The 12,845-nt window shown below is 49.7% G+C and overlaps 4 protein-coding genes across 4 annotated transcripts; 2 read left to right on the forward strand and 2 right to left on the reverse strand.

The window, feature by feature from the left end:
• Positions 1–1,587: 1,587 nt before the first annotated feature.
• N7533_006368 (uncharacterized protein) lies at positions 1,588–6,180 on the forward strand (the record flags this gene model as incomplete). The annotated part of the gene is made up of 3 exons (XM_057103018.1): positions 1,588–2,079; positions 2,144–4,516; positions 4,573–6,180. The coding sequence occupies 3 exons, from the start codon at positions 1,588–1,590 to the stop codon at positions 6,178–6,180; spliced, it is 4,473 nt and encodes a 1,490-aa protein (XP_056962648.1).
• Positions 6,181–7,714: 1,534 nt separating this feature from the next.
• N7533_006369 (putative nonsense-mediated mRNA decay protein Upf3) lies at positions 7,715–9,552 on the reverse strand (the record flags this gene model as incomplete). Its single annotated transcript, XM_057103019.1, has 2 exons — positions 7,715–9,242; positions 9,314–9,552. 2 exons carry the CDS (start codon positions 9,550–9,552, stop codon positions 7,715–7,717), a joined length of 1,767 nt encoding a protein of 588 aa, XP_056962649.1.
• A 664-nt stretch (positions 9,553–10,216) lies between these two features.
• On the forward strand, positions 10,217–10,861 carry N7533_006370 (NUDIX hydrolase; the record flags this gene model as incomplete). Its single annotated transcript, XM_057103020.1, has 1 exon — positions 10,217–10,861. One exon carries the CDS (start codon positions 10,217–10,219, stop codon positions 10,859–10,861), a length of 645 nt encoding a protein of 214 aa, XP_056962650.1.
• Positions 10,862–10,979: 118 nt separating this feature from the next.
• N7533_006371 (putative dipeptidase) lies at positions 10,980–12,446 on the reverse strand (the record flags this gene model as incomplete). The annotated part of the gene is made up of 3 exons (XM_057103021.1): positions 10,980–11,887; positions 11,945–12,157; positions 12,209–12,446. 3 exons carry the CDS (start codon positions 12,444–12,446, stop codon positions 10,980–10,982), a joined length of 1,359 nt encoding a protein of 452 aa, XP_056962651.1.
• Between the last annotated feature and the right edge of the window lie 399 nt (positions 12,447–12,845).

Here is a 12,845-nt window from a genome sequence, read left to right on the forward strand (position 1 = left end):
TACTAAGTTAAAGAGGGGATCTACTAGTGAGAATTGGTTATAGGCCGGGAATTTAAGGAAATATCCGCAAACAACTATTAGTATTTACACTCGAGAATGAAACCAAGCACAACGTAGATCGCTAATATAACACGTTGAAATTGATTTCCTTATCCCGGAATCCTAAGACATTTTGTATTTCCGGCGTCCACTTGATATAGTCGTCGTTTTGCCGGCCCCAGTGGCTGCTTAGCTAGTCGGCATCTCAGGGTCGAACGATGAAAGTCGATAATCAAAGCACGACCGAGCTCTTTTCACACCAAAGTACATTTTCTTGTCTGAAGTCTTCATGGATTATACCCAGGGCTTTAGCTTCTTTGTTCGACTTCGGCGTAGCTAATATTGATCTAGCTATGCTCTTACTAACCTCTGTATATCTGTCGCTGATGGAATCACATTTGTGATGTGGCCGCCAGGTCTCGCGGAAGGTTCTCCATGATTAATGCCATGTTCGCTTTCACACCTGAGGCCGCGAGTTTGTGCAGCCACATTGCTCTATGTAATGCTAGGCTCAGTGCACTGAACACAAGGATGGGACAGCATAAGAAAAAACAGGACGGTGGGTATAATAAAGGTGGCAGTCTATTTTGCCTACTCATTCTGGAGAGAGATTATATGTCGCTTGGTTGAGAAATGGGTGAGGGCCGCTGTGGCCGCTTTAGGGTCAACTTGGGTTTAACCGGGGAAAGCTATAGTTTACCAGTTGATCATAGTTGATCTACAAGAGCACATTGCGATCAACAAAAATTTTCCCTTTCCCCTATTTACTTTTTGATTTTTTGATTATTTTGCTTCCTTCCTCATTTTCCTTTCATTCTACTTTTGCTCCTATAGAATTGACTATGGTTTCTTGGCTATTGAGAGGCTGAGAGTCGGGTTCGTTTGGATGTATACCTTGCACAAGCTATATAGCTCTTTTTTCCCGTCGTCTCCTATTGGTCTGCAATAGAGTTGATTACATTCAGCTGTGCTCGCGAAAGGAAGTGTGGAAAAGCTTTCAAGGGGGGGGGGGATGGGGCTGAGTGGAGCTGAGCTGAAAGGTGGGTAAGTCTTAGCGTGTCGAACTCCTGGAACGTGTTACTTGCGTTGAATCGGTGGTTCAAGTTAGATTTCTTGAAGGGATGTGTCGAGGAACGCGTACCACTTTGTACTGGAACATTTTGACTCGGTACCCTGCTCACTACCTCATTGCTCTGCACTGCTTATCGTCTGTTTCTGGTGAGCCAGAAACGAAAAGTTCTTCAGATCGTTCAAGTGGGGCCAAGCTATCTCTTGTTGAATCCTCACAACCATTGCCCCGGGTTCCGATTCATCCAGGACGCGAATCAGAGGAAGATCTGACGTCGTAACTAGTCCCGAAGAAGTAGACTGGAGATGATGTGACGCGATGTCAGCCTCTTAAGTGGCCGACAATGTGGGCTATTCAGCCGACAATGCCGATCGACCATGAGGAGCCGAAGAGGTTGGAAGGCAACACGTATATGACCTCTTGTACGGTCGTCCACACAATCTGCAAATAAAATTTCAACCAAATCTCGGCCTGAAGTCATGCATCTCCGGCCCTGGAGGCACCGAAAGACCGGCAAGTCGTCTCCCAAAGAAAAAAGTCATGAAGATGTTGTCCCCAACGCCCCGTCGACTTTGGACAAGCCAAACCATTTGGAACCTACCGTGACGCCAATTTCTCCGCCGGTAGCAGAACCAGAGAGATCAACGGATCCTGAGCCATCGCCGTCCCCTGCGGTACCAGACCATAAATTGAGCAGTATCTCGCCGGGTGCCCTTGGGCCTGGCTTGGCGAACAATGAGGCGATACAGGCAATTTGGGAAGAAATCCGGCAGAAGATCAACATCCTGGCCCAGAAAGCTGGCAGGCCCGTCAACACAGGCATGGGATTTGATGATGTCATGGGAACCCTCGCATCTACTGAGCACCCGGACATGGAGCCGAGTAAGAAGGATGCGGCCAAGAAGGTGTTGGGGAATACATTGAAAGTGATCCAGACCGTTGGTGGATTTGTCGCTGATGGAGCATCCCAGGTAAGATAGTGAAAGTCTCATCAAAATTGAATTGCCATGGAATCAGGCTTACTGATATCAATAGGTCTTTCCTGCCGCTTCGCAATGTTATAATGCCATCGGCTTTGTCATTACTGCATGGCAGGACTATGAGAATGCGTTTGATGGCCTCACGGACCTTTTCGACGAATCCACGAAATATCTCACACGGCTCCAGATCTATTCCAAGGGATCAATGGACAAGAGTCTCAGCGAACTTACGGCCAAGCAGCTGAGATTGTTCATTACAGTTTGCGACCATGCTATCTCACTGAGACACACCGCCAAAGGGAAGCTTAAGACCGCTTTAAAGATTGCATTCCTTGGCGAGAGCAGTATCCAAGGCTTGATCAGCCAGATGGCCAAAAATGTTGGCGAAGAGCACATTTTGATATCGGCCCACACTTTCCTCAACTCGCAGGAGGCCGTGGCTGCTTCCCGCTCAACTCTCAAGGTGACGGAAAGGATCGAAAACCAGGTCAAGGATATGCATCTCGCGGCAATGAAAGACAAAGAGGCGCACGAGCAGAACCAGACCGAGGCTGTCATTAGAAAAGCATTGGGCTATGCCAATATCGTCGCACCTATCTGGAGCGAGCGGTACCGAGACTATATGAAGGAGCGATTGTCATCTACGGGTCAATGGGTATACGAAGATCCGACGTTTGCTCGATGGAAGAAAGGCCAGTCGGGAGCCAACATCCTCGCAGTTACGGGTGATAATGGCACCGGGAAAAGCTTCTTTGCGACTTCTATCATACAGCGCTTCATTCAGCGAGCAAATCCCGCCGACACGACCGACTCTCAAACTTGCGCCGCCTATTACTATCTTGAAGGAGAGGAGGCCAAAGATGTACAGACCGCAAGCAACATTGATTTTGTGGCCAAGTCCCTGGTATGGCAACTGACCGTGACTGACGCGCGCTACAAGAGGTCTGCTGCTGGTATGTGTCGAGAACATCCAACTGCTGATGTGGCCGCCATGTCGCACCAGCTCCTTTTCGAATGTCCGTATCTCCGTGAAGCGAATGGCATGTTCTACATCATCATCGATGGTCTAGCGGGTAAGATGGGAGAAGGCATGCTTCGCTTCCTGAAAGACGTATCCGCCACAAAGACAGGCGGCCGCATCCGGGTTCTGATAACCTGCGATTCCGACTGCTATAGTCACCTGGGTCAGGTTGACGGGATCGCCATCGACTCAATACAGATTGATGCGAAAAACGAATCTGACGTTCAAGCGTTTGTTGAATCACGAATGAACAGCATGCCGGCCTTGAGTGACTGTACCGATGCCAGTGTTCGGGACCTCCGAAAGTCGGTATGTGACGGGCTCATAAAAAACACAGGTCATGATTATGTCCGAATCAAGTTTGCCCTCCACGATATTAGCAAACAAGAGTACCCCGAAAAGATTATGGGCATCGTGGACAATGCAGGGAGACAGCGTCTGCAGCAGATCCAAGAAGAGATTGAGGAGCTGGAACGAAGTCTCACCGACGCAGAAATACGTGAAATCAATGAGATCATTCTCTGGACTCAACATCACAAGGGCCCGATGACGGAGAGCTGGCTGACTGCTGCTTTGCGTGCCCGGGATGGGAAGAAGTCTCTCCTGCGCCTATCAGACAAGTTCAAGTCAAAATACACTCTTTTTACGACTACTCACAGAGGAGATATAACCTTCCGAGCTCCGGAGGTTGAGAAAGCTATCCCCTCGCGCCACAAGGGCCGTAAGGAGCCCGAAGAATCTAGCCCGAACGTGGTATCCCAGGCTGAGGCTGAGATAATCAACCACTTCCTTCGCACCGTCTGCCCACCGAACACGTACAGCAAGCTGAATCTGGACGCGATTCTGGCACAGAAGCAGCATAGAAAGGGAAATGCCCGGATCTGCCAAGATGATTCATACACAGCAGAGGCTAAACTGGCCCTTGCCTGTCTGGAGCTACTTATTGAAAATTCCGATGGGTATGAAGAAGGCTTATTGCCTTACGCAAGAAAGTTCTTCGATCATCACTTGGGCGCGGCGGATCTGGCCTTTGTCGACATCGAGTTGAAGGTTCAAATTGGTCAGCTCCTCGTCAAGCTTTTCACCCACGATGAGTCGATCGACACGTTAGTCTGCACCCAGGAATCAAGTCGCTTTAGTCCCGTTCGAATTGAAATGTGTGAGAAGCTGCTTCTTAAAAATGACACTGCGGATACTGTCATTCAATGGCTCAAGGACTCGGCTGTCACTTCCGAGGTTTCCGATAAAGAAACGAGGGAGTGGATTTCAGACGTGATCAAAGACGGCGGCCCTGGTAAGCTACTGGCACCAGCTGCAAAACGAATGGCCTGGCACTTGGCACGGGAGCCGCATCTCCTACCCGTTACTAGGGGTGCTTTCCTGTTTCTTGTGTATTATATTCGGAAGGTGAGAGCTCCATTCCATGGGCACTGGCACCTAGATTTGCTAATAGCTGATTACAGTTTGAAATCGGTGACGAACACCCAGAGCAGCCAGATCCTTTTAATGCACTTTTTGACGAAATCAACCGTGTTAGGGAAATCAACCGTGCTGAGGGAGTCGACCGTGCCGAGGGCAACAAACGGATCGAAGAAATCAGGCATGCCGAGGAACCCAAGCGTGTCGATGAAATCAAGCGTATCGACGAGTTCTGTGTAAACACCTTAGGCATCGACGAGAGAGACTCATTTTGGCATTCACAGATGGCAGCCATGTTGCTTGCCTGCGGTGCTAGGGTTCCAGGAATGCAGCGAGCTCAAACAGCCCTGAATTTCGATCCGAACAACTGGCGAGCATCAACTCACCTGGCTAACAGAATGAAACCTGCCGAGGGAATCGACGTGCTCAAGCCTGTCATTGATCGCCTTGGGTCGGATGTGGAGTGGCAGAAGTCCTATCTCAACCGATCGGAATATTCAAACATGCTCTTCATTCTCGCGGAGAAGACTTGGCAACAAGATCATAAGCAGTTTGATGCTACTGTTGAATTTGCAAAGTCAGCTATGCGAGTTGAGCCATTTAACTATCCTCGAAACCTGATGAATTTGAGTCGCTGTGCCAAAGAAAAGCAATGGGCTCGGTTTATGGAGATCTTAGACGTGATAGTTGAGAGCTCACGTGGGTTAGAAGAACGAGCTTTATCCGAGATGATCATCCTGTGCATCTTTGATATGAAAAGGGAAGACTATCTTACAATGATGTTGGAAGCAGCTTTCCATGCAGACCGACTCCAGTTCATCGTGGATGCCTTCCGAGACTGCGTAGAAAGGCTCGAAGCTCGGGGTGATCGCGCCAGACTCTGCCATCTCCGATATTACTATGGACGCGCACTCATGGCGCTCCACAGTGGATCGCCAAAGGCGATTGACCAGTGGCGCAAGGCCATTGAGGAGGGTGCTAGTGCGGACCTTCTGTCGTCATTGATCAGTAATATCATGCCGTATTACCTGCAAAGGGCCATCAAGGCAACTGCCGCAAACGATGATGAAGCTGCGGCTATCTATCTCGAGAAGATCCAGACATTGCTGCCCGAAGACGTACCCGAATCCAGCGTTGTGCTTCCACCAGCGATATACATTGTGCGATATCACGCGCGAAAGGGTGACCTGGCACAGGCCAAACTCTTTGCTCGCGATTTAGTCCGGAAGGGCATCGAAATTCTGACCGACGACATCGAAGAAAATGACTTCCCTGCCTACAAGGAGCTTCTGTGGCTATTCATCGCTCTGGGTGATGAAGAGAATGTGAAGGCAATCCGATCGCTCATGGCAGCTCGTTTCAAGGAAGAGATGAGATCCATTTGCGGAGGCGACTGCGGAATATCTTTGCACCTAGCAGATGAGATGATCTGGTGCCAAGATTGTATCGATATCAAATTCGAGAATACGTGCCACGGGAAGATTGATGAGACTGGTTTCCCATTTTTGCTCTGTGATGCCTCGCATGAATTCATGCACTTTTCTCGAGTTGACCATTCGCAAGATGGATTCGTGTTGATTGGTAATGATTTGGTTTCGGAAGAGAAATGGATGCGGCGCATGCAGAGGGATTATGTTAAGATCGTGTGCTGAAACGCGTGATAAACACGGAGACTGAGTATCAGAGGGCATGTATGAGTACTCAATCTTTTAGAGCTTTCTACAATGTAATTAGGTTTTTGCTAGCCGTGGCTAGAACTTGAGCACTGATACTCTACATGTATGCGTATGCGTCTGCCATGATAAAGCCCTTCAAGTATGAGGTGGTGTAACATAATGACGGCGAAGATTTGTGATACAAGCGCGATTTCGCAACAAACCACAATAAACATAAGATAAAAAATAAAAATAAAAACATACAACAGCAGGGATTCGCATGTGGTCACCCACCATACTACTAACCTGCCGGCGTGTGGCTTAAGTACGGCTGAGCGGACGGGAAGCCCTGTTCTCCACACCCTATGGTCGTATGTACTGGAAACAGCTGATAAGAGTAATACATACTAACTACTAATAATAGTTCCAATCAACTTGAAACAATTTGAACTACAAGATTCAAGTCGATGGCCATACTGACTCAATCAATATTAGATATCAGGAATTTATTCATGCTCTACACCTGGGAGAGATAGTTGAGTCAGTAGTATGATCGGAGATTCTGATTATAAGGCAATTGTGTAGTAAGCCCTGGAGTTTATTACTATGAGTACTAGTAGGTACTAATTTTGACCAGAGCCGGGTGGTGGTCCTGTCCTACTGTTGTCAAGTAGACCAGATATATATCCAGGTACGGCAGACCTCGGGAACATCCCGAGGTCGGCAAGCCGAGTTCCGAACCTTGGAACTCTGCGATGCAAATAATGCAAATAATTGCCGGTCTCGCTTACATCCACACGGTCCACAGAGACTCACCGCCCACTGCTCCCGAGTATAAGAAGCCGCCGCCCTCCGAACCTTCTTCTGTTTTTTAAGCGACTCTACGTTAGTACCCCCTCCCTATACTGCTCTCAGCAGCCCTGGAGTACTTGGAAGATCATCTACTAACAGCCTCAACAGTTCAAAGAATCACTTTAGAGTAGACGTCCTCTTCTAAGCTCTTTATAAGAGCCACAGAATCTCCACCCTTGCTGATGACTACATGTCCTCGATGCCCTAAAGTGAAACCTTTTTACTCCCGCCTCGACTGCTACGCGTTCCTCACGGTTCTGTGTTAATGTCCAGGGAGTGGTGATGATCTTGACCTGGTCTCGGTGTCTGACTTCGGTCGGCTGGTCCTGGTGGGTGTCGAGGAGGTCTGAAAGGTTTTGATCGATTTCTCTTTGATGTGGGAGATTTCTTTCGGAGCTGTGAGAGATATCATATCCTAGTAGTGCTAGTAATGTACAAGCACGAATCAACTTATATCAAAGTTTATCCTGAGAATTTTTATCCACTTCCCCAAATGTAGTAATTGTAGTAGACGATCAAACTCTGCCAGTACTTGGTGCGAGTGGTAGTAGTGCAGACTCGGAATACTCCAGGGTTTTCATGCCTATCTGGGCGCGGGCGCCTTCAAGTTATATCTACTAGTAGGTACTAATATGCTTGGGTATCATTTCATGTCATGAATCATCTAGCTCATGTAGTACTATTCACTCGGCTTCGCGCTCTTCTCTGCTGGTTTCCCTTCTCCTTTGGCTTCTCCCTTTGCTTTGTTGCGATTACCCCGTCCACCGCGCGATCCTCGCGACGAGCCTGTATTTCCACCACTACCACCACTACCACCACCACCACTTGCTCCTCCTCCATCCTTCCCACCGGCATCCTTTGCACCACTGGTATCTTTCTTATTCGCACCATCTCCTCGACCCTTTCGTGTTTTCTCTCCTCCTCCCGGGTTCGCTTTGCGCTCGAGAACAACCACCTGACTCTGTCCCACCGTCACCGGACTAGCAGCCATTGCCTTCTGTAGTCCCTCGGGCTCTGCAAAATCCACGTACCCGAACCCCTTCTTCTTATCAATCTCTACCCTCGTCACCGATCCAAATACACCGAATGCCTCCTCCAGCAGTGGCTCCGTCACGCCCTGCGAAGGATTGGCGTGTTTGAGGAAGGCCTGTGTTGCGGTCGGTGCGGGATTGACGGTGGGTTTTCCTTTGGCGCCTTTGGCTTGTTTCGCAGGCGCATTGTTGGTACTGGTGTTGGTATTCGCGGTTGGGGGAGGAGTTTGGGCTTCTGAGACTCGAGACGAAGTTTCCGTGTCCTTGTTCTTTGCGACATCCTTTGCAGCATCCTTGGCCTTGGCTGAGTTTTTGCCTGATTTGTTTGTCTCCTTCTTGCTTCCCTCCGCAGCAGGTCCAGGTCCAGGCACGGATGAGTCGCGCGAGCTCTCGTTCTTCAGTGTGCCAGCCTCGGTCGATCCACCCTTTCCGCGCCGTCGGCCCCCAGAGGCAGAAGCAGAAGCAGAAGCAGAAGCAGACGAGAGTCCAAGGTCACGTTGTAAGATCTTGGCTGCGGCGGCGACATTGCCTCGTTCTCGCTTTCGTTCGGGTCCCGTGGTATTTGTAGATTCCTTTGGTGTGCTGGCAGCACTTGCTTTACCAGATTTCGTCGTAGTTGTAGCCTGCTTCGCTGCTTTGCTGGATTCCTTGCTCGCTTTGTCGCCCTTGCCCTTCTTCTCAGATGTTGTAGTCGCGGCGGCTTCCTTGTCGGGTCGCTGAAGAAGCTTCTTTGCTTGAACCTTTTCTTGCTTGGACTCTTTCTCTCCGCGGCCGTGCTTAGACTTCGAGCTGGCACTTTCCTTGGCCTTGCTAGCCTTCTTGTCCTTGATATATTGGACCAGAGGGGTTGTTAGGATTGCTTCTTTCTTCTCCTCGTTCTCGATCGAGTCCACCGGGGCGGGTTTGGCGATCGGTTGGGTGAGGCTTTCGAGGAAGGCGATGAAATCTGGGTCTTGGTCGATGGTGCCCTGTCGGGCGTCCTTACGGACTCGGCTACTGGGTGTTTTTGCGTACGGTGCAAATTCGAGGGATGGCGGGCCTAAGAGGACTGGGTCGTTGGATGTGTGGCGGGCATCTTGGAATGAGGTTTGTCGTACCCGATCCGAGAGTGGGGTGACATGTTCGTTAGAGGTGAGGTGGATGTATGCTCTGGAGGGACGAGATGGTTTGGCGGGGCTATAGGTAGAGAGTTGCATTGATTAGCTCTTGTTGTATGCATCGTGATAGTCATAGTCATAGTGACTTACTCCTTCGAAACCTTGCCGGGCTTGTATTGAAGCCAGTCAACCCTTCCCGCACCCGTCTTCCATTCATCGCCTAGAGATGTTTCAAGCTCGACCTGTGTCAGACCTGGCGGCAGGCGACGAATAAGTAGCTTAAGCCGCGGGGCAGGGGGTTTGGGAGTCTTCTTCGTGGATGTGGATTTCTGTGTGGCTGTTGCTGGGATCTGCAGCACGCCGGCCGTGGCCTTGCCGGACTGTGTCATGCTTGAGAGAGTGGTAGAAAAGTACAGTTGGTATAAGATCCGAGAAGAGTGCTCTGATGGATGTGCACCGCAACTTCAAGGGCAACCTGTTGGAGGGGAAATGATGTATCGCTGTCGCCGTGGTTCTTGCTTGTCCCAAGGCGGTGAGTCACGTCAAGTCAGTTCCAGCGGGGAGTAGAGAAGTAGACCAGTTTTGTATGGAGAAAAATAGTAGAACATGATTGAAAATGGATAATTTGTTAATATTTGACCGCGGAAACAGTGACAATATCGAACAATCCTATTCAAATTGAAGTATCTGCAGTAAGGCCATCTCCTAGAGAACTTGAACTTTGATGCTCTGTCATGCATATACCCAGGCATAGTTATCGTACTAGTATAGTGACTTTGTACTGACTAGCTACTAACGAACTATAGGATATCAGGCTGTTGGCTTTTTTCCTAAATCAAAAACAGCTGAATAAAGTTCAGCCTACTATTCACAGCCAAGGTGTAACCTAGTAAGTGTGGGTGAAATACTAAATGCTGGAGCCTCATCAGCCTCGTATTCCACCTGACTCATTTGGTTCACCTGCGCAACTTGTTTACCTACTAACTAACTAGTACAGGTACTTCTATCCTCCACGCCCACTTCACATACACATAACAAACACCACCCTCAACAATGGCGCCTCCATACACTGTTGCTCCCCATCTGGAATACTTCAATATCCCCCTGGCCGAGTTTAGCGCCAGCCGCCCCGAATTCGAGAGTTTCGCCGTCGGCGGGTACATCTTCTCCCAGCAACCATCCACCAATGCCAATGTCAATGCCAATGACAATGACAATGCCAATGCCAATACTAGCCCGCGCATTCTGTTGATCCAGCGAGCCATGACTGACACCATGAGTGGCTGTTGGGAAGGCCCTGGTGGTGCCGTCGAGCCCGATATTGACCAAACTCTGCTGGACGGTGTAGCCCGCGAGGTCCTTGAAGAGACAGGACTCAATGTGTCACGCTTTGTCGATCTCGTGGGCGTCGACAGCTGGCAACACCTGCGCCGGAATGGCGACACGCTGCGTATCGCCAAGTACTCCTTCATCATCGATGTCTACGAGGCCAAAGGGCCGTATGAGGAAATCCCTGTTCGGTTGGAACCAACCGAACACCAGGCCTTTGACTGGGCACTGGAAGAGGAGGTACGAGAAGTGATGCAGTCCAATACGGGCAAATTTCAACTGCCATTCGCTGAAAATTGGAATCATGGACCGAATCTTGTACGGGCTTTTGCTTGGTTTCGAAAGCAGCAAGCTGGGTCCACGAAGTAATCTTTCTTATGTATATACTAAATGGACGGTTCGATGGGCAATTCAGCGACTTTCATGATAAGCTCAGTGCTGAGCTGAAATAATTTCACATTGTAAATGCTTTCAATATACTATCAAGTTAATCTTCAGCCGGGTGATCTCCGCGGGCTTGCATCTCGAGGGCAACTTGGTCAACCTGCCGCCATACGCGCAAAAGGTTGCCCCCAGCCACCTTACCTGCGTCCTCATCGCTAACACCACGGCGCAGCAGCTCGGCAATCAGGTCCGGGAACTTGGATACGTCCTCCAAGCCCCGTGGCGTAGTAGGAATACCATCGAAATCACTTCCCAGCCCGACGTAGTCAAATCCAACGACAGATCCAATGTGCATGATGTGATCTGCCACCCGCTCCAAGGTCGCGTGTTCCATATCCGTATCGGGCAGACCATTTTCGTTGTCTGAAGCGGTGCAAGAGATAAAGTCCGGAGCAAAATTAACCATGACGATAGACTTGGTCTTCTGAACCAACGCCAGCACATCGTCTGGTACATTACGCGGATGCGGGCACAGAGCGTGTGCCGAGCTGTGGCTGAAGATGACTGGAGCTCGACTGCCAGGCCATTCGCTCTTGCCAGCACCCAGAACATCGCGCATGGTCTGCACGCTAACATGAGCCAGGTCAATGATCATTCCTAGACGGTTCATCTCATAGATGAGGTCTTGCCCAGCCGGGCTCACACCATGCCAAATCGGGTCCGCCTTTTTGATGCCGCCGCCCGGCAGCTCGACGAGAGCCGCGTCGGCATACTTATTGTGGCAGTTGTGGGTCAATGTTGCGTAGGAGACACCCATATCATAGAACATGCGGAGATGGGCAAGGGAGTTGCCAATGGATTGTAGACCCTCAATGCCTAGCGGAGAGATGATCTTACCCTCCCGGAACGCCTGCAAAGCGGTGGTGCCGTTGGGCGGCCTCGAGAAGATCTCGGGATAGGCCTTTTGCACACGCGACATGAGATCAACCTGTTCGACGGTTTCCCGGACACCTGCGTGGAATGAGAGTTAGCATGGCTTTGTGTTTGTTTGTGCTTGTGCTTCCGTACTCGGTGCATAATTCTCATCCGAAAAGTCCATGCCATCTGCGGGGCATGGAACAAAGACACTCCAGAAAGTGCCTCCAACATAGCCGCGCTTTAGGCGAGGCAGATCGACATGACCGGAAAGATTCCCGTGGATAAAAGACTCGGTGAAATTGGAGCCATAGATGTGGTTGTGATACTCTTGGCGGATCAAGATGGGGAAGTCATCATGACCATCTACGAAGGGAGGTTAGTCGAAATCCAAGCTGTCGAGGAGGTGAGACTCACCAATCAGCGGGGTGTTTGTTAGGATGTTATACACGCGATCTTGCAGGGTGGCGGGCTTGCGGAGCATCCAGTGCGGACAGCGGGGCCAAAGCAGCCATCCTGCTCCGACTAGGGCGAAGAGAAACAACAGCCATGTGCGACTGGAAGATTTGTGTTGGATGACAGGCCGGGGACCGGACTCCTCGGGGTTGGTTGGGGTTGGTTTTGCTTGCATCTCGTCTTTCTCGTCAATTGCCATGGCGTGAGTTGAAGAAGAGGGATGTGGAGGCGGGTCCACTTTTCAAGTAAGGTAACAGCGGATGGCCGGAGATAACTAAATACCTAGGAGCAAAAATTGTAAGATGAGGGATAGTTTCAACTTTCAAGTTGATGCCCACTGGCAGGTGGAATATGCAATGGAAACTTGAAGTCATACCCCTCCGACTGAATACTACTCTCCGAAGTGACGAGTCAGAACTACCAAAACACAGGTCACGTGGATATATACTACTACTACCAGCATCCAGCATCATTGATTAACTAGTAAACCTAGGTATGTACCAGTATACTACTGTTGTAGTACTCAAATATGATCATACTAGTATTATATATATAGTATTAATTGTAAGTACCTAGGGATAGATAGTACAAGTAGTAA

This window comes from Penicillium manginii (assembly GCF_028828005.1).
Source record: "Penicillium manginii strain IBT 31320 chromosome Unknown utg000004l:1.0-7231830.0:1.0-7236170.0, whole genome shotgun sequence".
Classification (NCBI taxonomy): domain Eukaryota; kingdom Fungi; phylum Ascomycota; class Eurotiomycetes; order Eurotiales; family Aspergillaceae; genus Penicillium; species Penicillium manginii.